This window comes from Hemiscyllium ocellatum, chromosome 39 (assembly GCF_020745735.1).
Source record: "Hemiscyllium ocellatum isolate sHemOce1 chromosome 39, sHemOce1.pat.X.cur, whole genome shotgun sequence".
Classification (NCBI taxonomy): domain Eukaryota; kingdom Metazoa; phylum Chordata; class Chondrichthyes; order Orectolobiformes; family Hemiscylliidae; genus Hemiscyllium; species Hemiscyllium ocellatum.
In genome coordinates, this window is record NC_083439.1 from 20,183,112 (window position 1) to 20,211,064 (window position 27,953).

A 27,953-nucleotide genomic window follows, 5' to 3' on the forward strand; every position below is an offset into this window, starting at 1 on the left:
AAAAACAAGGCTCAAAGCAGTGTAGGACTGGCCGATAAATGGTTTGCCTTAGTGAACACAGTAATTTTATCAGAGCTATTACTAGCTACATAATTGCTCAACAGCATCAGCACTCCAATCCACAAAGAACAATGCAAGATCAGGTGGCAACCTTGGTTCAGTGGCACTGCTTTTACCTCCAGAACAGGACGTTGTGGGTTCAAATCCCAATCCATAGCATAAAATTGATCTAGCTTATGCACTAGTGTGTGTTGAAAATGCTATCTTTCAAATAAAGGCACATATAAAGGATCCATTGCACTATTTTGATGAAGAGCACAGAAGAATTTTATAGCAAAAAACCCAAAGAACTGCAAATGGTGGAAATCAGAAACAAACAAAAATTACTGGAAAAACTCAGCAGTTCTGGCAGCATCTGTGGAGAGAAAGCAGAATTAACATTTCAGGTTCAGTGACCCCTTTTTAAGATCTCTCCAACATTCTGGCCAATATTGATCCCTCAGCTCACATCATATTAGCTCTTTTCTGTGGGCAAATTTATTGCTACATTATAATAGTGACCAAAACACCTCACTGTGAAGTACTTTGCAAAGGTCTGAAGTCATGTGTAAAGTGCTATATAATGCAAGTCTTTTTTTTATTAAAATGGCACTTCGACGCAATAGCAGACTTACCACATCCAGAACCTAAAATGGTGAAACAATTAAAAAAGCTAACAGACTGTGTCCACCATCCTGTCCACAACACCCAAATCCCAGAGTCAAAAAATAATGCTGGGAACTTGTTCTGTTCAGCCTGAATTGTTCTGAGTACAAGTGAGACGGTAATGACACAATCGTTTTCAATTATGGAAACCGTATTCCAGATTTGGAATGATCACTGATTTATTTTAATCTTAAAGTTTACGGTTTGAGAAACTTAAGTAAAACTTCAAAATAAGGGTTTCTGGTAACAATACTGAACCAACCTACTAATTTTCCAGAATGCAATATACAGGCCAAAGTTCTATTATGGTGATTATGTAAATAATGAAAACATACAACACTGAATTAGATTATAAACTGCACAATCCTCTCATTCTAAATACAGGCAACACTTGCCTGCTATCTCATCGTGTGCAGATCCTACCTAAATTTTGTGCAGTATTAGTAAGCACTAAGTTAGGTGACAGCGTTTTCGCATTTCTCCACTGCTGCCTGGCCAGTTGGCAATTCTTGGATATTTCAGGAGAAAACTGCAGGTGCAAAGTTGTGGCGAAGGACTGGGGAAAAAAGCAAGAGCCGCATAATTATGCCATCTGAATAGATGCTGGTATGAGAAGGAAATGAGATGTGAGGAGCAGGATTAGACATGAGTATACTGTCATCTTCCATCGTTTTATCCCAGCCATCAGCCTCAGCAACAATAGTTCCAATGATGCTGAGCACTTCAGTCGAATTCTACCAAGGAAGAGGGGAAATATGCCAAGGTTTAAACTCACATGATTGTCATCATGCACTAACTGATAGTTGTCTAAGCTGTGAAATATAAATATGATGCATAGGCACTGCTCTGAGTATTTTCTGAGGACAATGGTGTAGGAGATGGAATAAGATATTTATAGATGAATTCACTGATTATGACCACTTAGCTGAGGGTATTGATCCTTTTGAACACTACCCTCAGAATTTTAGTGTTTGGCTCCTGGCACTGGTCTCAACTACTATCTACTCCCACTGTCTTTTAAGTGTTTGGAGGTTTCTTGTGGAGACAGCAGAAAGTTGGCATAGTTCCGCCACCTCCAAACGGACCCCACCAGCAGGGATATATTTCCCTCCCCTCCCCAATCAGCGTTCCGAAAAGACCACTCCCTCCATGACTCCCTCATCGGGTCCACACCCCCCACCAACCCAACCTCCACTTCCAGCATCTTCCCCTGCAACCGCAAGAAATGCAAAACTTGCGCCCACACCTCCCCCCTTACTTCCCTCCAAGGGATCCTTCCATATCCGCCACAAATTCACCTGTACCTCCACACACAACATTTACTGCATCTGCTGCACCCAATGTGGCCTCTTCTATATTCAGGAGACAGGCCACCTACTTGCGGAACGTTTCAGAGAACACCGCTGGGACACCCGGACCAACCAACCTAACCACCCCGTGGCTCAACACTTCAACTCCCCATCCCACTCCACCAAGGACATGCAGGTCCTTAGACTCCTCCATCGCCAGACCATAGCAACACGATGGCTGGAGGAAGAGCGCTTCATCTTCCGCCTAGGAACCGTCCAACCACAAGGGATGAACTCAGATTTCTCCAGTTTCCTTATTTCCCCTCCCCCCCACCTTGTCTCAGTCCCAACCCTCGAACTCAGCACCACCTTCCTAACCTGCAATCTTCTTCCTGACCTCTCCACCCCCACTCCGGCCTATCACCCTCACCTTAATCTCCTTCCACCTATCACATTTCCAACGCCCCTCCCCCAAGTCCCTCCTCCCTACCTTTTATCTTAGCCTGCTTGGCACACTTTCCTCATTCCTGAAGAAGGGTTCATGCCCAAAACGTCGATTCTCCTGCTCCTTGAATGCTGCCTGACCTGCTGCGCTTTTCCAGCAACACACTTTCAGCTCTGATCTCCAGCATCTGCAGTCCTCACTTTCTCCTATAGTCACAGAGAACCAAAGGATGCTCTCATTAAAGAGAGATAACCGACAGTGAGTTCAACCTGAGGTGCCAGGTTGAGAAGACAGGGCCTTCATGGTGATCTCATCCAGCCCGGGTCCTGAATACATGCTGTTGGCATCACTCTGCATTGCAGATGAGCCATACAGCCAACTGAGCTACCCAATACCACCATCCCAGCTTGTTCCATATCCCAAGTAAAAACGTTATGCAATATTTAAAAATTCTCTGGTCAGAGTGACTTATGTGAGAAATTCTACACTTCCTCCTGTCAGAATATACCTCCTCTACAGAGAGTTCAATTGGTTTTAAGTAGTTCCAACTTGCTTTAATTTGCACAAACCCCCTCTTGATCTTGATACTTGCTGAGATGTGAAACCGCTCAGTAATGTTGCTTGCACTGGCTATGTGCTACAACTATGATGGCAAGCAGGACACACAAGGTTTGTATGCTGCCTACATCATACTGAATGGGTATGAGTAATTATGCAGCAACAGCGCATTCCCATTTTTTGCAGTAATCCAAATTCACCCTTTATGTTGTTTGAAGTCTTTTATAGATAAGTGATTGAATGAACTCTACCTTTACAGAAGTTTATTAATTATTTGTTCAAATCTTCATCAGTCTTCACCAAACTCAGAAGGACATATACGTAAAACAAAAAGAATCGTTGAGTTTTTGTATTGAAGGATGTGTTTGTATTTTTAGCAAAACTCCATTAATGTAACAAAGAACTTACAGATGTCTGGAAACACCCCCGCCCGCCCGCCTCCCCCCTCCCCCCCACCCACCCATAAATAAAGTATATGCTCTGCAAACAGATTCTGTCGTGTAAGTTTGGTCTGCCAATATTATGAGCACAGGGTTTAAGATACAGAGATATTGCACACAGATTATATTTTTACAGGGTAATCAGAAAGAAACGGAAACAAATTTTGTAATTAATTTTGACCCAGACTCCTCTTAATGTCACAGGACTACATGCTAACATTAATGTGTTAAATCATCAGCTTTTAGGAGTAAATGTTACACCATTCCAATTTACTACTTTAACTACCTTCTCTGTTGGGACTATTTATGTGCACCCGAAGACAATAATAAAAGACTTTTTTGTGTTAAATTAGCTATTTTAAGAAACACATTCTCCAAAAATATTGAAAATTTGTCAATCATGATATAAATAAATTCCACTAGAAATACAAAACATCTAAACTTTCTGTAAGCAACTGCAGATTAGTTAGCAGGCAAGGCCATTAAATGGTCAGAAATTAGCATGAATGCAGCAGTGTACATTCACAGATGATGGTTTCTCTTTAAGTGTATTTCCCAATCGCAAGGCTATTATTTTGAGGCAAGCTGATTTCACAAAGTGCACTCATTGAAAGCATATCCGAGTTGCGTGAGAAATTTCCATATCTCTCACACTCTTGTAAATCACAATTGAACAGTAGTAAACCAAAGAATGAAGTAAACCATGGCTGGTTTTAATTTTACTGCAACATCCTTGCCAATGACTGGGATTGATTCAGAGACTGCCCTTTGGTAAGTAAGGCTTTATTAGCCAGATCACCTTAAAATACTTTATGATTTCTGGTGCTCTCGTCACGTTATGCATTACTGGCCAGAAGCGTGTTCCAACTATTGGCTGCAAATCAAAAATTACTGAGAAGTTCAAGCAAGCTGTTTAACATGATATGAAGCTTTGAAATTTGGGATAAACAAAGCACATCAACTATAAACAATATTTTTTCTTGAATCATGATTTAAGTCAACATGTGAATATCATTTGTAACCCATTTTTCTAGAAAGGTGGAACACCAGTTTTCGTTAAACATTTCCCTCAAGCCCAGGCATTGAGTCTTGTTGGTATTTTCAGAATGGCTTTAGGATTACATAAAGGATTTAGAATAGTCAGAGGACTTCAGCTCGCATAAAGCCAAATTGGGTACTTTAGACAGGAGGGACATTGAAGTTTAGGGTTGACTAAAGTTCACAGACTGTAGGTTCACAGACCTGACTCTCCACACAGCAAGTCAGAATCCTTGGCTACGTAGTCTTGTGGAGGTTACATGGAAACAAAGTACTTCTCCAAAGCAAGGAAAAAAATTATGACAAGGCATGTCAACCTGGGTCGCTCTAGGTCCTAAAGACTAATAATGTAGTAACATGTGCAAACCCTAGAGGGTAATTTGCCTGTCAAACTTCTGTGAAGAGTATGATGTGTGGTAAGAGGAAAACTTGCACTGAATTTAGGATGGGGGCTATAATTAAAGCTAACAAATGGCAGTAATTAAAAAGAAACATGCCTAGAAGACAAATGCACAGAACAAAATAAGTACAGAATTTGGGATTAACATTGTTAATCCCTCCTGGAAGTACTGTGCAGTTCTATGGTTAAATGTATGTTTACAGCCGGAGGCTCCTGGTTCAAATTCATTCCCACCATCAAAGGTTTCAAAGGGAATTATCATAACTGGACTCTATTCTACCTAGTTGCAAAATGAGTACTACCATCTGGTGGAAAGTGAATGTGCATTCTGCTAAGAGGAGAAGCCCCTTACCAATCAGAAATTGTGCTCTCTTTGGCAGGCATTTGGCTAAGAGCTTGCTGCAGAAACAAATTGATTTTTCAGTCCCTGACTTAGTTTTAGTCAGTGAAATAAAGAAGTGCAAAATAAGATATTGCAAGCTTCACTACGTACGGTGAACCGCAATTACAGTAATTGCAATGAGACTGATGTCAATGATGTATATCAAGACACTGCCATACTGATAATGTGCATTAATGTTAGGTGCGAGGAACAAATCCAAGACAAATGGACCTCATTATAAAGCATATCCATTGTTTATCTTATAGGAAGATTGTAATGTAAATAGAATTTCATGACATTTCTTTCTATTCGAAAGTCATTAAACCAAACAAGTATTGCTGTCTGAGCAATATCAACCTGTAGTACTTTCATTGTATATGACAATTATGCGCTTATATTTAACAATTTAAATTGAAGTAAAGGCACTGTGATCATGGTGTGAAATTTACTTTGTGCAAAATATTGTTTGTTATAAAGAAGTTAATTATTTTGCGGCAGAGATCAAAGTAAATGTCACTCCATGTCACATAATTTAATACTTTAAAGATTTCATACTTTTGAGCTTCCACTTAATCATCTAGGCAAATTAGCTTATGTTATTCTCTACACAAATATCTTCGATGGTGCATCAGATGAACAAAAGATACTCACTTCATTAAACCCAATAACCTTATTGTGAAATGTATAAGGAAGGTAGTAAAACACCATAAACTGTTATAAATTCGCTATATGTAAAGATATACAAAATGCTTCCTCAAAATGATTTTATTCCAGCAACACTATCGGTCAGCATGTATAAAGGTGAATGAAATAAATAAAGGAAAAAAAAACAGAGGAATTCTTTTACATTGCAATACTAGAACACACAATATACCTCTTATGACTGATTTATGATCAGTTGCCAAATTGGTTCAAATTTTCCAGATGAAAATTCAAAGGCTGCGTGCTCTTTATACATTTTTGCGCATAATTCGATAATACATTATTTTTACAAGCAGTCCAGTAATAAGCATGCCTAATATTGTATGTCTTTAGAGAATTTTTTCAAACCACATTCCATACAGTTTCACTGTTGCTAATACATTGACATATCCTCCATATAAAACAGTGCAGCTGAAAGATAGATTTATGAAATTATAAAATAACTTCGTTTTCACTGGTATGCACATTTTCCTTCAAGATGCCATATGTTAAAACTATTAATCTCATGGGTTTCAGCCCCTCCAAGAGTATTAAATCATGTGGTTACCTTCGGTTTTTGAACAATTTTCTTCCAAACCTGAATCTAGTCAGGTGCTGTTGAATCTAGGTGACACTTAACAGCATTTTGTCTTCTGTATTATATTTATTCTAATAACTGTAAGTCTCTGAATTATAATATTTACTCACTACTTGTTAATTATAGAAGCAAGATACCCATTTAAATGTAAATTATGGCAAAATGGCTCAGACATTTCTTCTGAAATCACTTGTTTCAGTGTAGAAAGGAGTGGGAGTTGTAATGGGGGTCCACAATATCTACTGCCATTTTGGAATTCTTTTGACAGATGTGATGGCAGATTTAAATATATTTGCCCAAATTTGGATAGGAATATGCAAATCATGAGGAGCTATGAGAAAATAATTCCAAGTGCAGAGTCATGAACATCTTGGCAATGATGTGCATTAGAAACAGAATTACATTCATGGTCTATACCATTACTGAGACTGGGACACAAAACAAAAGGGCTTAACTAGCCTAATGTAGATTAATACAACAAAGCTACTAATTACAAAGGGTAATTGGGGGGGGGGAAAAGAAAATCATTTTCATATGGCATTCTAAAGCTAACTGCCCCTATCACTGAGTGCTGCAGCTATCTCCAAACTCCATTCCAGCATTGTTCTATTCCAGAGGCAAGTATCCAAAATGGAGCCCAAGTTGTCATGGGGATCATCAATAAAAATTAATATTTAATCTAGACAAAACACAAGGAAATTGTTGCAGTCAAACTGCGAAAATCTAGGGCACTGCCTCCTGCAGAGCTTGTTGAGCAAACACACTGCATAAGCAATTTGTTGTACGTACAAACAAGATCACTCATTCTTAGTTGTGAATTGTAATAAAGTTAATACAATCAACTGCACATGTTCTTGTCTGAGGTACAGAGTGAAATTAGCTATTCCTAACCAGTATCCAGCATTTCCTTCTCAAAGGTATGGACATGTGGACTTCAAACGGCACCAGCCCCATTTAACTATAATATTCTCACAGATATAGCCTGCTAATGATTTGTGTTGATAGAAAAGAAAAATGATCAATTCAGTAGAATATGTTATGATACACCAGTGCATCTTGTGGTGAGACTTGAAGCCAGGCCTTCTGGCTTAGAGCTGCAGGCACTTGCACTGTGTCATACGATACTAGGTTTTTTTTAAAAAGTGCACTCGGCAGGATCCAGTCTTGCAGGGAATTACCCCCATCCACTTTAAATCCATCGTCTTAACCATTCAGCTACAACTAGAGACCCACTGTGTTGATACATGATGACTGGGCATTTGGGTGAGCTAATAAGTAGCAGCTGACACCCATAAAACAGCTGGCCAGCAAACATTACCATCACCATGACAGAAAGTGAGAAAATTGGAAACATATGGCTCTCGGTAACAAAGAACTACACCATGTATTCCCCCAAGTTTCTTCTCCCTCATAAGAACAAGCTTAGTCTCAAGATCCCTCCCTATAAACCATGATCCTGGGTTTCATTATCATCTTTGTTGTCCTTCTCTGAATCCTCTTCAATCAATGAACAGAAGTGTCTAAGTAGGATGTCCAAAACAGCAGAGAATGGGTGGCAGTTAAGGCTTTATTGGAAGTACTCTTGTCTCTAAGTCAGAAGGTTAAGTGTTCTCACCTGCACTAGCTCAATAGTGATCCCATCAGCAACAAACATCAGAAAGAAACAGCCTGTGAATAGAGGAGCAACGGGCTGTTAGGAAAGTAAGCAAAAGCAATGAGGAAGTCGCCAGGGACCACCTTTAGCTGAAACCTGAGCTGGAAAATATTTACCAGAGGTGAGAGTCTGCGTAAGGACTGAAAGAGATGGCTGCAAGAGGTCTGTAGAGAGGTAGAGAAGTTGCAAGATGGGCATGCAAGGAGAATGGGCTGCAGAATGGGTGTAGGGAAGAACAGGGATGAAAGATGGGTGTAGGGAAAGAAGAATGCAGAAGGTTGTGGGAGAGGAGGCTGCAATGAAGAGGGAACAGTTCTAAACCTGAGAACAGAAGAATGCTCAGCACTTTTTCAAGTAATTAATTCCTCATAAATTAATGTAGAATCTCTAGTTTAAGGTTGAAAAATTTGGGAATTATTTGGAACAAATTTGGTGAACCCTACTATCATGAACAGTGTTAATTGTTAACTTTAAATCTCAGTCTAAGATCGCAGATGCAGAAGGTAGTTATTGCCAGGTTAAAATTTTCCAGTTTGGTGCATATGCAATGGAAATGTATTAGTTGTGACTTCAGAGTGTGGAATGTGTAAAGGTTAGATTACTTACATTAGATTAGATTACTTACAGTGTGGAAACAGGCCCTTCGGCCCAACAAGTCCACACCGACCCGCCGAAGCGCAACCCACCCATACCCCACATTTACCCCTTACCTAACACTACGGGCAATTCAGCATGGCCAATTCACCAGACCCGCACATCTTTGGACTGTGGGAGGAAACCGGAGCACCCGGAGGAAACCCACGCAGACACGGGGAGAACGTGCAAACTCCATACAGTCAGTCGCCTGAGTCGGGAATTGAACCCGGGTCTCAGGCGCTGTGAGACAGCAGTGCTAACCACTGTGCCACCGTGCCGCCCACACAGGTGATGGCTTTTTGTATCTGCAAGTATATGTCAGTTGTTCTGGGGGAAAAAAAACATTTGTTGCTAATTTATGTCTATTGTCTTGAACCAATCTAAATACAGAGGTATGTAGGAAATTAAGGCATTCCTTGTGGTTTGTGCCCTAAATGTAATAGAGAGATTATCATTGAGGATATTGGTGGATTCTTCTCAATTTGTTCTCCTACCTCAAATGTCAATACAAGTACAGAAGGTATTATTATTATTACTACACAACTGCACCACTAACGAATAACTTAATGAGAACGTAAAAGTAGCCTGCGTAAACCAAAAAGCACCATTTGAGACAATCTCAAAAGGATCCCTAGAAAAAAGATATTGTGATCACTGATACCCACTACACCATGAGAAATCAGTAAATAATCTATCATCTTCAGCTTTGTTTGTGGGCTATCAATATTCTGTTTGCATCTTTTAATTCTACAATCATGGTCAAAATTAAATAATACACATTATCCATGGTCATAGCATTTTATTCTTCTATCCTTTCAATCTGTTTTTCTCAGGATTGAAAAGTATAAAACTACTCAGTAAAACTTGTCAATTTAAATAGAGTGCTGGTTACACTTTAAGACCATAAAAAAAATCATCTGTTTGAATTGAAGCACAATCACACCATAAACAATGACAGATTCTGCTGAAGTGGACAGGCAGGAGCTGGAACAACCCAGCCTCCTGCCTGCCTACTTTGGATTCCAGCATCTGTAGGGTTTTTCTTGGTCTCTAACCAAGATTCTGCTGAAGGTCAATTTCATTAATGTATTTAAACATCTACTACACTATACTGAATTGTTAACAACAGGAAGGTCAATTGATTAAAACAACCACCTTCCAAGGAATGACAATGTTTTTGCTCAGCACTGCAACATAAAAATCAGAAGTTCAGTAACCAAAGGATTGGGATTTCAAACCTGTGACATAACAATTTTAATGGTGCAAGATCTGAATTAACCATAACCCTCAACACTGCTGTTCCTAGTCTGTCTACTTTTAACTGTTTGTCTGTCTCCAAGGTGTCTATTCTGTATCGGGCAGATCCAACTATAATACATCAGTGTCCTCTTCCTTCCTTTGGAAAAACTGGTTTGTCTTTCCTATGTCTGGCTGAGATGATGAATGTTTTTTTTTTCTCCTAGCCACAATCTTTTAAAGCGTAATTCTTTTTAATCATTAAGTTTAACAAGATATTTCTTTTCTTAATTTTTTTTAAATTGCTCTTCTGCTTGGACTGTATTTTAGAAGGATCTAACTTATTTATGATTTGGAGATGCCGCTGTTGGACTGGGGTGTACAAAGTTAAAAATCACACAACACCAGGTTATAGTCCAACAGGTTTAATTGGAAGCACACTAGCTTTCGGAGCGTCGCTCCTTCATCAGGTGATAGTGGAGGGCTCAATCCTAACACACAGAATTTATAGCAAAAATTTACAGTGTGATGTAACTGAAATTATACATTGAAAAATTGATTGTCTGTTCAGCCTTTCATTTGTTAGAATACCATGATAGTTTCACTTCTTTCATGTGTGAATCACAAAACCCTTTTTTTAAAAAAGTTCATTCTCGGGTTAATTGTTAACAATGGTGATAGCTAGACAATATGTTATCACCATTGTTAACAGCTAACCCCAGACTGAAACTTTTTTTAAAAAGTTTTGTGATTTACAATAGAATACAATGATAGTTTCACTTCTTTCAACAGATGAAAGGCTTAACAGACAATCAATTTTTCAATGTATAATTTCAGTTATATCACACTGTAAATTTTTGCTATTAATTCTGTGTGTTAGGATTGAGCCCTCCACTATCACCTGGTGAAGGAGTGTCGCTCTGAAAGCTAGTGTGCTTTCAATTAAACCTGTTGGACTATAACCTGGTGTTGTGATTTCTAACTTATTTAGGTCATATTGAGAAAGAAACATTAATGAGCTAAATATTTTTCTCCTAATTAGCTGATGATTTCTTTTAAGAAAATACAGCAACTATACAATTATGCTCATGTTGACTAAGCAGAAACCAAAAACTAACATTCTGTTGTTAAGGAATGGGTTACAGTTGTCAAGAATCTGTAATTCACGTCATGGCAATGCAATCAGATTTCTTCACTAAAAAAAATGCTATAGTTTAAACCCAAGTTAAAATTAACGTTGATACCAACTGGATTTTAGCATATTAATAACTGCAGGGCTATCAACACACACAAACACAAAAATTCAAAAGTTGCTCTCTGAAATGCCCTGCTTCTCCAAGGGGTATGTTGATACATTGCTCCCTGAAAACTAACTGCAACCACATAAGCTTGGGGGCTCACCCACTAGCTATGCATTAATACACGGCTAAAAAGTTAAGGCTGATGCTTAAGTTAGTTTTTAATGGCGCAATAACTGACCAATACTTTTGAACAACTTCGCTGGCTCTGAGACATTAATTTTCCAATTGCAGAGTTCCAGTACCTCAAAGGAAATAACTGTTGCAGAAGAAAACAAAAGATTTTGTTTTACTTTGTCTTTTTTTTATCTTCCTCTTTTAATCCCACTTGTATTTCCCCAAATCATATTGCTTTTTCTATGTCAATTAAATGGTAACTTAGATTTCTTGTTTTATTCCATGTGCTTTAGTGAGGATGCTTCAATCTTATTGATTGAAGAGTTTGGCTGTTGCTTGCCTTTTCCACAGGCATCAAGCTAGAAAAGACATTGGAAATCCCCACAGACATGCTTGTGAAAGCTCCCTGAGCAGTTCTCAATGAGGTGAATGGCAAAAACCTGACTGTTCCTTCGCAGTTGAGAGCAACATCCAGGTCATTAACATTAAAAGGGACTTTATGGAAAAGGGTAACATCAGCTCCAGTATAAAGGTTGAATTGAGCCCAAAATTACAGGATAAAAATCTTTCTGATTGAAAAAGAATTGAATTTGTAGTCAGATCCAGTTCTAAGAAGTGAACCAGCAACATAACGTACCCATATTTCATATTTCAGTGATCTGAGCTACAGCACTTAGTGCAAGCTGGAAGAACAGCATCTCATTTTCTGTCTGGGGACTCTGCAGCCTTCAGGACTCAATATTGAGTTCAATCATTTTAGGGCCTGAGCACCTTCTCCCATGTCCACACCCAAACCCTCAAAGGCCTTGTCATCACATTAGCAACTACTGATTCCCCCAATGTGACCTTTACCCATGCCTTTGTCTGTCTAACTGTTGTTCTCTCTCTCTTGAGGCTTCACCTCCACCTCTTGTTTACTCCTCTCTGCCCCCATTCCCCTACTCCATCTTCAGCATATATACCAACCTTTACCTAGCTACATTCAGTTCTGAAGAAGGCTCACCAAACCTGAAATGTTCATTCTGTTTTCTCTCCACAGGTGGTGCCAAACTTGCTGAGTTTTCTGAGCAATTTCTGTTTATGTTCCTGATTTACAGGATCATAAGCTCTTTTTCTTTTGAGTTTTTATTGACTTTTACCCTATACTGTTCTGAAGCTGAGAACTCTTAACATTAAGACTTGGTTTAAAGATTTGCTGGTTATTGGTCAATTTATTCTCTCAATGCCCTTTGACTATGACTCGTTAATGTATAGGTGATCTTTGTTTTATATTCCTATGTATTGCACCTGTCTGCACTCTGCAATTCAAATTATTGTTTTAGAAATAAAGGGAGTACGAAAGGAATTTTGTTGGAAAGCTAAACTGGTTAAGGATAGCCAAAAGTGTGAATGTTAAACGGAAAGCTACATTTGCTGTCAACCAACTACAGGAGGGCATACTCGCCACTTATGAAAACCCTCCCATGGAAAAATATGGTTTTGGATTGACAGATTGCTTTGAGATTTGATTTCAAGTGAATCCTTACAGTCAAGATATAAAAATATTAAAACACTAATACAGCAAAATACACATGCTCTTCACCATAGAGTGAGTGAGACATTGAGGAGAGCAGTGACCAGCAGGGAAAGCAGCAACAATGGACGCACCACCTCTGGGTCCAGCGTGTGGGCACATGATGATATCAGCAGCACTGACTTCCTGTTCAAGTGTGTAGGTAAGAGGTGCACATGGTAAAAGGAAGTAAAATTAACGTCAAAGTGAGTTTTTGCTTTTGGACCACTTTGGAATCGAACAGCTTTTAAATAATTAACTTAAAAAGGATACATAGATTTGAACACAGGTTTAAAAAAAGTTACAGTTTAAAAGCTTGTGCTACGAAGTATGTATGATGCTGCTTTTAAATTTGTTATTCTTAATTAGAAGCTTCCCTTGTCCTCAGGAATTAAACAGTGTATTTTCTCTGCTTTAAAGCTTCAAGTAATTTTCTTGATTTCAGGCAACTTTATAGTATTTAGTACTCACTTTCTTTGAGGCTTTTAATATGTGCCTATCCTGATGCCTTTGTCATTCATTACAGAATATATTGTTCTTCAAACAAAGCTAATTTCAAAGGAACCAAGGCAAAATTGGTTGCATATTTGACAACATGCATCTAGTCAGCAACCAAACATAACATGGTACAATTCAAACAAAATCAGAATTCTCCAGGTATACTGGACAATATTCATCTTTGACTAATAACACCAAAAGAAAAATAAATAGTTATTTATCTAATTACCACACAGATGGCCAGACACTGCTGGTCTAGCATATCTGCGTTATCTGTCTTTACAACAAGTCATTCAAACAAATAATGTATGGGGTAAATATTGAGAAATGTTTAATGACATGATAAGATGCAGTTTAATTAGGTGCCACCAATTTATTGGAAGTTCTGAAATGAATGCCATCTGGTGGACTTGCAAATGTATTACAGTTCATGGTTTTGATGATTTCACCTTGAATGAAAGTTAAGATTAGCATTACTCAGATGATCATAGAAGAGAAAGATCATCTGCCTATATTTATTCATCTATCCCTTCGGACATTAAACATCCTCCATTGCGACATCAAACTGATCCTTAAATTATTTGGGAATTTTGCATTCATTATGGGGAATGTTTTCCATGATCACAATGAGAGAAGAACTCTTTGACATCAATTCGCCATTTGCTTTCAAAGAGCTTGAAACTATGAAAATTTAAAGCAGTTTTCTGAATTTAGCTTTTCTCTACCACTTACATATTCCACATATAACGTACAATGATTAGGCGGATTCCTCAAATTTATAGTATCTACTCGAAATTCAGTTACCTCATTTTCCAGTTAATAAATGTCAAGAATGTTTAAAAATTTGAAAGTTACAAAAGACCCTTAAAACCCAAAGAAGAAAACCTACAGTGTAGAAATTGATATTTGTGATATGCACACAATCTGATCTTTGAGTACTGTTTCTGCTTGCCTTGAGGGTTACAGCAACTGCTTACAATTTAAGATAAAAAATAGCGGAATCTGAGACTGGTGGGTCGAGTTCATTATCTGCCATCCAATTCTCATGTTGCAAATCAGATAAGCTGACTTTATTTCTACATGACAGAGCTCTTTCTCATGGCCTCATGGTTCACTAACACATGTTGCCCTTCCATTGTGCATTCAAATTACTTTCGGAGCAAAATGCTCGCATTTGGCCTCAAATTAATCACTCAGTCAGACTACTCAATTTTCTCATCATCTACGGCCCAAAATTGCTTCTTGTTCATTTAAATATTCTAACTTTATCATCGCTGCAAACTACATGAAGGTGTGACATTATCACTGAAAAGTATCCAGACAATTAAAGGCATTAATAACATAACTCAAAGGATTGATGGAGTAGATGGAGAGCAACAATTCCCTCTGGTAGCAGTGATATGGACAAGACCAAAATATACCAAGAGGATAACCTAGACCCTAACTTTTGCTTATTTTAAAGGCAAGTGCGAGGCATTACATTCTGGATGCAATTCAATTGGTCAAACTGTCAGTCTTGAAGCAAAACACACTTTATTCATACGCTGTAGTTAGACTACACCAAAAGAAAGAAGAAATTGGAATAACAACTCTACTGGAAACAGAAGCATAGATTATTTAATTACTAAACAGCAACTGTTCCAATATAGTATCATCCCATAAACACACCCTTGGCAAAGGCAAATTCAGTCAAATAGATTGTCTCATATTCAATTCTCCAGTCCAGGAGGAAAAACATCAAGAGAAAACTCTTGAGAGAGTGAGGAGGAGGGAGAGATGTACTGTCACTTCCAAACTCAAGACCCCAGCAATTGCTACTGAAAAACGTAAGCTAAAAATCTTTATGTGGGAAATTGACCCCCACCATTCAGACTGCTTCAATTGGTCCAATTTTTTTTGTAAGAAAATCCCAAGGCCTTAAAAGCTATTTATTGTCTTTGGAGCAGACTGCCCAGTACCTCCGTCACAACCTTTCTTCATTAAAACACACGTCTTAAAGCCACAGTATTGTCACAGCAAAGTCTAGAACGAGGAGGTATAACTTTAACATTAGAGTTAGGCCATTCACAGAGGTGATGTCAGAAAGCATTTCTGCACACAAAAGGCAGTGGAGCTCTCAACCTTTCTTCCCCCAAAAGCTAAGTTAGTTCAAAAGTCAAAACTGAAGTGATACATTGTTCACATGACTAAGCTTCCATTCTTTGCTTTCTCTTAGTGAACTCCATTGCACCATCTGTCCATCACTTTGGCATCCCTTGTCCAACAAAGCATTCAATGCTGTGCAAAACTTTCTAAATATCACTTAACTGATGATTAGTGGAGGTTTAGAATTAAAACATAAAACAGAATTTTTACCCTGTGCTCCTTTTTAAAAAAAAGGATCAGGGAACCTCAAGTGAATCACACATTATAGGCGAGGAGGATAAATACAGGGATTCAAGGCAGATAGGTTGGGTTAAGATACAGATCAGCCATCATCTAACAGAACGGCCAAATGTTCTTGCAGGCTGACTGGCCTCTCTCTGTTATGATATTTTGTCCCAAACTTATCCACACTGACAATCCATAGAAGTGAGGATAAAATTATGTGTATATATGAATGATCTACAAGTTCATGGTCCTGAAATATAAGCACAATGAAAGGAGAAAACAACGATGTTCAGTATTGGCACGATTGGGCTTTAATTTGCGAAACTGTGAGCCATATATTTTTATATTTATAAAATAAAAGGAATTGAAAATAATGTCTTTTCTCCTTGTTTTATTGCCCATACACATTAGAATGTAAATTACTCATATTATTTCACAAAACTAATATTTTAATATTGTTAAGTAATACTTTAATACATCCTCTAGAAATGTGTACCGAGGAACAAAGTTCAAGAAGGCATAAAGCAATTATAATGTACTTGTTAGAGCTTTGTTCAGGAACTCACCATGCTGTGTGTTCTGGCTGAGGATGGTGCTGCACAGCTCTTCTTGACTGATCCCAAGATGTTGACAAACCTCCTCTCTGCTGTAAGGTTCTGGATGCAGAGTTTGCTCCACAGTTGAAATCATTGTCTCCAGATTGACTCCCAGTTCAGTTTGTAAGTCTCCCAATTTTAACAGTTTCTCCCACTTGACACCTTTTGCTTTTGCTAGTATCTAAACAGCAAAGAGAGTCAAATGTTCAGCATTACATTTAAAATTATTTAAACAGGTCTCCAAGCACACCATAAAATAGCTTGACAAGAAAATGAATTTAACTGGGCCATTTTCTAGTACAATATCTTATAGCATCTGTGATACTTTAGTAATGATGTGATCTCAGAAAGAGATCTGAAAGAGAATTAAAGACATTTCTTGTTTGCTGATAATTGTTTAGACATCGATTTGAAAACATTTTTCTTTAGTCTGTAGGTTACTTTTGTGCTGTGTGCTAAGGTAAGAAAAAGATATGGTATGAATGGCCTATAACATTTCTTGATTCATATATCAGAAACAGCATTTCTCTACATTCCTCTCAGAACCACTCAAAGCTCTATGAACACCTCTATGAGTCTCACTTTAAATTTTCTCTCTTCTATTTAACAGTCAGAGTTTATGCACATGATTAGACTTCCATTCTTTGTATTTACTTAGTGAGCACCAGCTTCACCATCTTGCCATGACCTTCATATCCCTTGACCAATAAAGCTTTCAAGGCAGTGCAAAACTTTCTAAATACAATTTAACTAATGATTTAGAAATAGAATTTAACTCCAATTTTTACTCCACCTCTCTGTTAAAAAAAAGGATCAGAGAACCTCAAGTGAATCACACATGATAGGTGAGGAGGAAAAAGAAGGTTCTGGCTGGAGAGCCAGCTCAAGGCTGCCTTCAATGTCAGATTTCCAGAATGATTGCAATCTAGGATCTACATATCTTCAGAACACCATAAATTCATAAATAATGTAAAAAGAATATGAAGCACCTTGCAAAGTATTTCTACTCGGAATGGAGAAGTCCATTATGTGTACCTGGGCAGTGATATTTGCTTGTCAAAGCGATGTCACTCTTGAATGCATTGCACCTTCAGGACAATTTATAATGGTCCAAAGTTGCACTGTCATCCCCTACCAACGATCTACCAACAAGTGCAATAGAATCATTAGCCCCAATGATAACAAGTATGTGATATTAACTCACTATACCTAGATATGGACAACTCAGTACATTGACAGGGTTTCAATAACTTCATACCACACAGCAAGCAGAATCCTTGAGGGCTTGTCTAGCTGGTCTTGAAATTTCACTGAATAATGATGAAACTGTCAACTGCCATAGGATAAATATGCTCTGCCAGCTTTAGATTGGTAGTTATCCACGTGATCTGACATTGATGGCGAATCACATGCTGAAACATGAGAAGCCAACCTGTATGAGTTGTTCATAATCTCCCAAAGAGGAGCCTCATTCAAAGGTACTCATTGCCTGAGTAAGAGACTCAGCATAAATAAGTGGAGGTCAGCTGAAAGCCACTTCTCTGTCCTTACTGAGTGATACCAACAAACCTTTCACTCCTGCAAGACCTTTGGCTTTGGTCACTGTGTGATCCTGGATGCATTTCCTGCAGCAGCCTCCGTCTCTCACATAGCACTGCTGAGCAGATGATGATGCCTGTGATTGTCAGCAGTTCTGAGCAGGTGGGTCTTTCTGCCTTTAGGGCCCTTTAGGGTCCGGATGGTACAGCAATTGTCTGTATTTTGGAAAGGTTTCTCCATAGGAGGCAATACGGATTTCTCACTGGCTCTCCAGCTGGTGGACGAGAGACCCTATCACCCCTACAAAATTCCTTACTCAGAGCAACTAGCACAAATACAAAATTTAGCCTCATGTTGCAAGGCAACTAATTGCAATGATATTAAAATAATATTCAGATTCCACAGTGTCCAAATGGTCAGAGACCAGACATCCCCTGAAGGTGTGCTACCGAACCCTTCAGAACTCCATGCAAGGACTTGCCAGGAAGTTGAACTACTGATTGGTAATTCTTCTGCTCCCTGGACCATTTTAAAAAGACTCTGATTCTTGAATTAGAGTCAGAGAAATTGGACGGATAATTACCCAGGAAATATTAAACAGGAACAAACCCAAGTCTAGTTCCTGTGAGAGTAAGCTACTGAGCCCTGATCACTCACACAGATCCCTAACTCACCACACCCCTGACTTGACCTATTCCAACTACCTCTCTATGGCACATCCTCTGCAAACTCCTTCCCCCACTCCCCGACCCCTCTCCTAACCACAACCTACCTACCGCTCACTCACTCTTACTTAGAGTGCATTCTTGCCTTGACCACTTACCTCTCCCAGGAGAAAGTGAGGTCTGCAGATGCTGGAGATCAGAGCTGAAAATGTGTTGCTGGAAAAGCGCAGCAGGTCAGGCAGCATCCAAGGAACAGGAAATTTGATGTTTCAGGCATAAGCCCTTCATCAGGAATCCTTGGATGCTGCCTGACCTGCTGCACTTTTCCAGCAACACACTTACCTCTCCCACCCTGCTCTCAGAAACAGGAACTCAGTAGATCTGATAGCATCTGTCGAGAGAAAGCAGAATAAATGTTTCTGATCCACCTTTGGACCTGAAATGTTAACTCTGCTGTCTCTTCATAGATACTGCCAGACCTGGTGAGTTTCTCCAGCAATGTGGATGATCCATTTCAGCCTTCTCCAGTGGTCCCCAGCATTACGGATACCAGTCTTCAGTCAATCGATTCACTCCATGTGATATCAATAAAAGGTTGGAGGCACTGGAGACTGAAAAGTCTATGGGTCTTGACAACATTCTGGCCAAGTACTTGTGCTGGAGTTGCAGCTCCCCTAGCTACGCTGTTCCAGTAGAGTTACAACATTGGCATTTACCCAACAATGTGAAATATTGCCCAGGTATTTCCTGTACACAAAAAGCAGGAAAATTCAATCTAGACAATCAGCACTTCTCAGTCTGTTCTCTATCAGAAAAGTGAGGGTAAGTGTCTTCAGAAGTGAATTTTAAAAAGTTCTGATTTTGTTTCAGATTTCCAGCATATGTATTTTGGTCCTTTATTTGTTTTCTTTTCTCTTACACACAGTGTAAAAAAAAACTTCCATAGCTTTCAAAGAAGGGTGTGGATATTTGAACCTCCTTTCGAAGATCACTGAGAGGAAGTTAAATTTATAAGTTTATTTGTCTGATCAGGATCAGCAATAGGGTTTTCGATCCTGACTAGACAATTTGGGTCAATAGGTTGTGCCTACATCTTTATTTCTTTCATATTCAATTTTTTTCCCATCATGATTGTTTGCTGCTGTTCCAATCTACTTAAAACACTTAGTGTGGCTCAGAAGAAAATGTGACAAATCTACTCCAATTCCAGTAACTGGTTTCAGTGATGAGAATTGGTATTAGTGAATACATAATCATGTTTCACAATACATAATGCAGTGAGATTAACATTTAAGCTGAAGTGCCTTAAGAATAATGGCCAAGAATTTGCCGAGCTTTTGACTGTAAATGTCAGTGTTCACCCTCATCAGTCATCTGAAGCTGACCACAACCTCAGAACGTGGTGCAAACACAAATGAATGCAACAATCCTGAAGGTTCAGTCTAGTCATTCAGTGCCTTACTCTAGGTTACACTGTTAACCGCCCTTCCCTACACAATACCTATGTCCAATCCACGCAACATCTTGAACCAGCAATAACTGGCATCAGCTAATATACCAAGAACTTTTGTTTTTCTATTCTGCATTACTGTTACATATGCATTATAGAGTTCAGCCTGTTCCTTAACGTGTAACAGAATTTTAAGTGGTGATTGAGCTCAGAACTGTTGCCGGACAAGCAACCTGTCCCAGAAGAAAAAGACTGTGGCATGTTATCGAGTGTCTTAATTTTGACTAATCATTAGATTTTTTAAAAATTTATTTTCAAAAATTAAGCATTTTGCATATATCAGCTTCTACCTTCATCCTGTGTGTACGCCCCAGTCCTTGATCCACCCTGTAATTTCGTTTTTGATAATCTGATTACTTGTGCTTTTTATTTCCTGCTGGGTCTTTGTGGGAATTCTTTATAGTGATACTAAAGAAGTTGAATCTCTTGTCACAAGGAAGAAGAAGACGACAACTATGTTAGGGTGAGATGTGAAGGCTCAGTTAGGGTGTTTGAGATTTACAAGTTAGTGAGGAAAGACCTAAAGAGAGAGCTAAAAAGAGCCAGGAGGGGACATGAGAAGTCATTGGCAGATAGGATCAAGGAAAACTCTAAAATGTTCTATAAGTATATCAGAAATTTAAAAATGACTAGACAAAGATTAGGGTCTGTCAAGGATAGTAGTGGGAAATTGTGCGTGGAGTCTGAGGAGATGGGGGAAACGCTAAATGAATATTTTTCCTCAGTATTCAACACTGGAAAAAGACAATGTTATCGAGGAGAATACTGAGATACAGGCTACTAGACTAGACAGGGTTGAGGTTCACAAGGAGGAGGTGTTAGCAATTCTGGAGAGTGTGAAAGTAGATATGTCTCTTTCAGTGGATGGGATTTTTCCAAGGATTTCCTGAGAAGCCAGTGAGAAGAGTGCAGAGCCTTTGGCTTTGATCTTTATGTAGTCATTGTCTACAGGAATAGTGCCAGAAGAGTAAAGGATAGTAAATGTTGTCCCCTTATTCAAGGAGGGGAGTAGAGACAACCACGGTAATTGTAGACCAGTGAGCCTTACTTCAGTTGTGGGCAAAGTGTTGGAAAAGGTTATAAGAGATAGGATTTATAATCATCTAGAAAGGAATAAGTTGATTAAGGATAGGTCACGCCTCACAAACCTTATGGGGTTCTTTGAGATGGTGACCAAACAGATGGATGAGTGTAAAATGGTCGATGTGGTGTATATGAATCTCAATAAGGCATTTGATAAGGGTCCCCATGATAGGCTATTGCACAAAACACGGAGGCATGGGATTGAGGGTGATTCAGTGGTTTGCTAGCTGAAAGAAGACAAAGGGTGGTGGTCGATGGGAAATGTTCATCCTGGAGTTCACTTACCAGTGGTGTATCGCAAGGATCTGTTTTGGGGTCACTACGGTTTGTCATTTTTATAAATGACCTGGATGAGGGCATAAAATGATGGGTTAGTAAATTTGCGGATGGCACTAAGGTTGGTAGAGTTGTGGATAGTGCTGAAGAATGTTGCAAGTTACAGAGGGACATAGATAAGCTGTAGAGCTGGCAAATGGAGTTTAATGCAGAGAAGTAAAGTGATTCACTTTGGAAGGAGTAACAGGAATAAAGAGTACTGGGCTAATGGTAAGATTCTTGGTAGTGTAGAAGAGCAGAGAGATCTCTGTGTCCATGTACAAAGATCCATGAAAGCTGCCACTCAGGTTGACAGGGTTGTTCAGAAGGCATACAGTGTGTTAGCTTTTACTGAGTTTCGAAGCCACATAGTCATGCTGCAGCTGTACAAAACGCTGGTGCTGCTCCACTTGGAGTATTGCATAAATAATGCTGGTCACTGCATTATAGGAAGGAAGTGAAAGCTTTGGAAAGGGTTCAGAGGAGATTTAATAGGATGTTGCCTGGTATGGAGGGAAGGTCTTATAAGGTAAGGCTGAGGGACACGAGGCTGTTTTCATGAGAGAAGAGAAGGTTTCGAGATGACCTATTTGAGACATACAAGGTAATCAGAGGGTTTGATAGCTTGGACAGTGAGAGCCTTTTTCCTCGGATGGTGATGGTTAGCATGAGGGGATGTAGCTATAAATTAAGGAATGTTAGATATAGGACAGATGTCAGATATAGTTTCTTTATTCAGAGAGTACTGGGGCATGGAATGCACTGCCTGCAACAGTAGTAGACTCGCCAGCTTTAAGGGCATTTAAATGGTCATTGGATAAACATATGGATGAAAATGGAATAGTGTAGGTTAGATGGGCTTCAGATTGGTTCTACAGGTCGGTGCAACATTGAGGGCCGAGAGGGCCTGTAATGTTCCATCATTGACTGATTGGTCAGCTTGACGACATGACTGTAGTTCAATGCTGTGAATTTCCACTAAACTATACTTAAATCAATTAAACATCAAGACAGCTAAAACTGTGAATCAGAGAAGCTCTCAACGCAATCCCTTCGAGATCAGCAATACTCTTACTTTGCAGCTGACTGCAAAATTTGGATTATTATTTCTCTTCTGGCATTATTCCTTTTCCTTTCACTTACATCTGCACACATATAGTGTTTTTAAACATATTTTTATTCCCTCTTTCTTTCAGGTATCCTTGCATTCACTGCTTCCTAACCTGTTCACAGCCTCTACTATTTTGACTACTAAGGTTCATGAGACTGCCCTGAAGCAATTTGCTCTTCAGTTTTTTTTTCCTTCTCTCCACATGGGGAAGTACTTAATTTACAGTCATTTTCTGTCAGTGATACCAAGTTCAAAAATTTCCTTCACTGGGAATCACCAGTCTCAACACACATTCCGCTATGCTACCACAATGCTGTCACAGGGCACAAATTCAAATTAGCCTCCTTGGCACTGAATGCTTATGAATGTTAGGAGTTCCCCAGAGACTGGCTAAATTCACTGGCAATGATTTAAATACAGTATTTTTCATAGAATTATTTTAAAAACATTCCTTTTTGTCATTTCTAATATGACTAATACAGTCTGGGTGAACATACAAAAGGTTGAGAACAGTAACTGTGACCTTTAAAATTACATGACAACATATTCTCTTCCTGACAGCATTCAAAGTTGACATGTACAACAATGTAAAAACATTATATTAATGTAGTTTTCCATCATGTATCAGGTGTCACACACACAGTCAATTTTAAATGAAGTTGTAGGTTGCAACTAGGGTGTTGGTGAGGCCACAACTTAAGTACTGTATACAGTTTTGGTCCCCATATTTAAAAAGGATATGTTGGTATGGAAGCAATACAAAAGGCACTCAATAGGCTTGGTTTCTGAGACAAAGGTTTGACTTATCACACAAGTTTAGGTTTTTATTTGTTACAGTTTAGAAGAATGAGGGGTGAATTTATTGAAACTTACAAGATTTTGAGAAGGCTTGATAGAATAAGATGATGTTTTCACTAATGAGGGGGTTTTGAACTACAGGAACATAGATACAGAATAAGTTAACACTCATTTAAAACAGCAATGCAAAGAAATTTCTTCTTTCAGAAGGTCGTGAATGTTTGGAATTCTCTACCAGAGTTGTGGAGGCCAGATTACTGAAAGTACTTCCAGAGAAGGAAGATAAAGTTTTCAAATGTCGAAGAATCGAGGGCCATGAGAAGCTGAACGAAAGAGGAGTTGAGGTCTGTGGCAGATCAACCATGATGTTATAGAATGGCAGAGCAGGCTTAAGGGCTGAATGGCCTACTCCTCTTCCCATTTTTTGTTATGTTCTTGGGAAAAAAGGAAATAAAGACAACCATAATGAAAATGGTAGACAAAAGCCAGAATATGCATCATTTAACTAACTTTGGTAAGGATACTTTTAAAAGAAGAAAATCATGCTTCTCATTTCAACCTAAATAACTCTGACCATATCCAGTGTTTAATTGATGGTAATTAGATTTGAGGCCTTTAACCCTTTACCCGGCAAAGACGAGTTAACGTGTCTTCACCCAATTTGTCTTTTTCAGAGTGCGACGAGTAAACTCGTCCAAAACATATAATTTCAAAAACAGCCACAGACAAGTTTATACGTCAATTCTCGGCATTTCTGGGCCCTTCTCAGCTAGAAACGAGTATACTCGGTGCCTCATACGTCTGGTAGCTGTGTCTCTTCCGCCTCAGGCATTGCAAGAAGTGTCGACGCACCGCTTTTGGGCACACACTGTCATTCGGGTTTTTCTGGTTTTTTTTTACAAATTATGCCCAAATGTCGAGCTCAGAAGATGACAATGAGTATGAACCTTCTATTAGGAGCTTGGATACATCAGATGAGAGTGCAAGCATTAAAAATACTATAAAAAAAGCAATAAAAAAATTTGTCTGAAAATGAAACGTTTTCTCCAAAAAAAAGTCACCAGGGAAGGGGTTAAAGACCTAGCTTTGGCTTAATGACAAAGTAATAAACAGTGCCTAGCAATGGCATGGTTCTCATGGCCTTAAATAAGCAACACAGTATGCATCTGCTAGTAAGTTTCTACGCAGATAGTAAATTCCACCTGCCCATTTGACCTTTCTCATCATGCTTCAATGTCAATATTTACAATGTAAAAATAATATGGCAGCATTTATTCTACAATTTCAGTCAATAGCTGTTAACTACCATTACATAGAACAGTACAGCACAGAACAGGCCCTTCAGCCCACGATGTTGTGCCGACCATTGATCCTCATGTATGCACCCTCAGATTTCTGTGACCATACACATGTCCAGCAGTCTCTTAAATGTCCCCAATGACCTTGCTTCCACAACTGCTGCTGGCAATGCATTCCATGCTCTCACAACTCTCTGTGTAAAGAATCCACCTCTGACATCCCCTCTATACTTTCCTCCAACCAGCTTAAAACTATGACCCCTCGTGTTAGCCATTTCTGCCCTGGGAAATAGTCTCTGGCTATGCCTCTCATTATCTTGTATACCTCACATATCTTGGCAACATGGTGGTATTGATGGACAGAACCTGCAATATCTCCCAAAGGTGCTTCCTGACTTTATCACATTGTCCCTAACTTCGCAGCCTCGTCTCTCAACTCTTGCACAGGCTGCTGTCCTTGTGCACATCCTTTCTTGCACCCTTGGCCCCTTCAGCCCACTTTGCAGCTTTGCCATTCAGTATTCAATTCTTTATATCTCCTTTGTTCCGCCATTCCTCTCCATTACCCTCCCAACATTAGTTCTGGTTTTCTCTCTACAATCGTGTAACTCAGGCTATTCTTCATGCACTTGACATTCAGCATAAACCTCTGCCCTGGATCTTTCTTACTTGATCATTCTTCAAATAGACTTGGTCATTCTAGCTTCAGCTTCTCTGCCGTTAGCCTCATTACTAACCTTGTTCTTTGCTGTCCTGATACTCAGCATATACCTGATCTCACAACCTCCTAGCCCTGTTATCCCATTAAGCATTGGTGTTCAGTGTGCCTCCTGCTTCCCTCATGTAACCATCCTCAATATCATGAAAATTACATTCAATCCCAACCGGTCTCTAATCTGTTCTTCAGCCAAGCTTCCAAACCAGCATTTAGCCCAGTTTTTCACCTGGATCTGGATATGATTCCCCTCATTTACATTGCTTCCTAGCACTCCTATCAAATCTCCTCTCCAAGGAAAAAAGATCCCACTTCTCGTTTCTTTCCCCATAACTGAATTGTCTAATCCCTGGAATCTCTTCTGCGTGCGCTCCAATGTATTCACATCCTTCCTATAGTGTGGTGCCCAGAACAGTGTATAGGTACAATACTCCAGGTGAGGTCTAACCACTGTCTAACCTAAGTTTATCAAATACTGTTCTGAAACTCTTCACCATTATTTATGAAGCTGAGAATACTGCATGCTTTATTACCAGTTCTTTCTGTCACCTTCAATGATTTATCTACATAAACTCCCAGGTCCCAATGATTCTGCACATCTTTTACAATATTAGCCTTTACTTCATGCTATCTCCCCATGTTCTTATGTTCTTTGTATCAAGTGTATCATCTCACATTGCCCTGCACTGAACTGCAGCTGCCACTATCTTCTCAAACTACCAATATGCCAATGTCCTTTAGAAGCTCTACACTGTTCTCCACAGTTTATAATTTTCCCAAGGTTTGGTTTGTCTGCAAACATCGAAATTGCCCCCGGCCCAAGATTTAGTTAACATATATATGTATGTGTATTAGGAAAAGCAAGGGTCCCAATAACAACCCCTGAAATCCTTCACTACAAACCTTGCAGCCCAAAAAATTAACCATTACTCTCTTTCCTAACCCTCAGCCAATTTTGTACCACGTTGTTACTGTTCATTTTATTCCCTGACCTACAACTTTCCTCACAAGTCTGCTGTATGGCAGTGTAGAACACCTTCTCGAAATCCATCAACACACCAATAGACTCTCCCTTATCAACCCTACCTGTTACTTCTTCAACAAACTCCATTAAGTTGGTTAGATGTAATTTTCTCTTAAGAAATCTTCTAAATCAATCTACATCTTTCCATATGACGTATCCCAAATAATTGTTTCTAATGGTTTCCTCACCATCAGTGTTAAACTGACTGATCTGTAATTGCTGGGCTGATCTTCACAACTCTTATTGAACAGGGACATAATATCTGAGTTCTCCAGTCCTTGCGCACTATATCCCTCACCCAGGAACAATTGAAAGATTATGGCTAATGCCTCTGCAATTTCGACTCTTACTTCCCAAATGTCTTTGCACATATCTCCTCTGATCCTGGTATCTCATCAACTTTAAATACTAACAACTTATCCCATACTTCTTCCTTATCAATTTTTAAGCCTTCCAGTGATGGAGTTTCCTCCTCTGTGACCATATACTGGGCAGCATTCAATTCCTTTGTAAAAATAGATGGAAAGTATTTATTTAACACCTCAACCTTGATTCTTGAATCAAGTGTAAATCCCCTTTTTGGTCCTTAATCGATCCTATTCTTCCTTTTGTCTTACTATTGAATGCTTAAATCAGATTTTGGAATTCCTGTTTATGCTAGCTTCCAGTTTTTTTTTCACAATCCCTCTTTGCTTCTTGTATGCACTTTTTCACTTTCCTTCTAAACCTTCTGCATTCTGCTTGATTTTTTTAAAAATTCTCTCCTGGGACGTGGGCATGGTTGGCTAGCCTTTATTGCACATCCCTAGGTGCCATTGAGAAGGTGGTGTTGAGCTGCGTTTTTGAATTGCTGCAGTTCAAGTGCTGCGGATCGACCCACAATACCCTTAGGGAGGGAATTCCAGGATTTTGACCCAGTGACAGTGAAGGAATGGCAACATATTTCCAAGTTAGGATAGTAAGTGACTTGGAGGGGAATTTGCAAATGATGGTGTTCCCATACATTAGCTGCCCTTGTCCTTCTACAGTACAACCTCGATTATCTGAACATCAATTATCTGAATTTCGGATTATCTGAACAACATCTCAAGGTCCTGTAAAAACAGCATTAGGCAACTCAGCATTCAGTTATCAGTTAAACAGCATTATGGCAATTATTGCCGGATAACCAAGAAATGTTCGGATAACTGGCACTCACAAATTACCACTTGTTTACGATCAGATCAATTATCCAAACGATCGATTATCCAAACAAAATACTCCCCACCCGCCTCGTTCGAAAATACAAGGTTCTTCTGTAGATGGAAGTAGTTGTGGGTTTGGAAGGGGCTGTCTGAACATCATTGGTGAATTTATACAGTGCACCTTGTAGATAGTACATACTGCTGTTGCTCTGCTGCAC

General features: G+C 39.1%; 1 protein-coding gene across 1 annotated transcript in view; it reads right to left on the reverse strand.

Moving 5' to 3' along the window:
- galk2 (galactokinase 2) overlaps positions 1-27,953 on the reverse strand; it is a 116,499-nt gene that overhangs the window by 12,350 nt on the left and 76,196 nt on the right. The window contains exon 8 of the mRNA XM_060853265.1: positions 16,464-16,674. Within this exon, the coding sequence (XP_060709248.1) occupies positions 16,464-16,674 (211 nt within the window). The remainder of the gene's footprint in view (positions 1-16,463; positions 16,675-27,953) is intronic.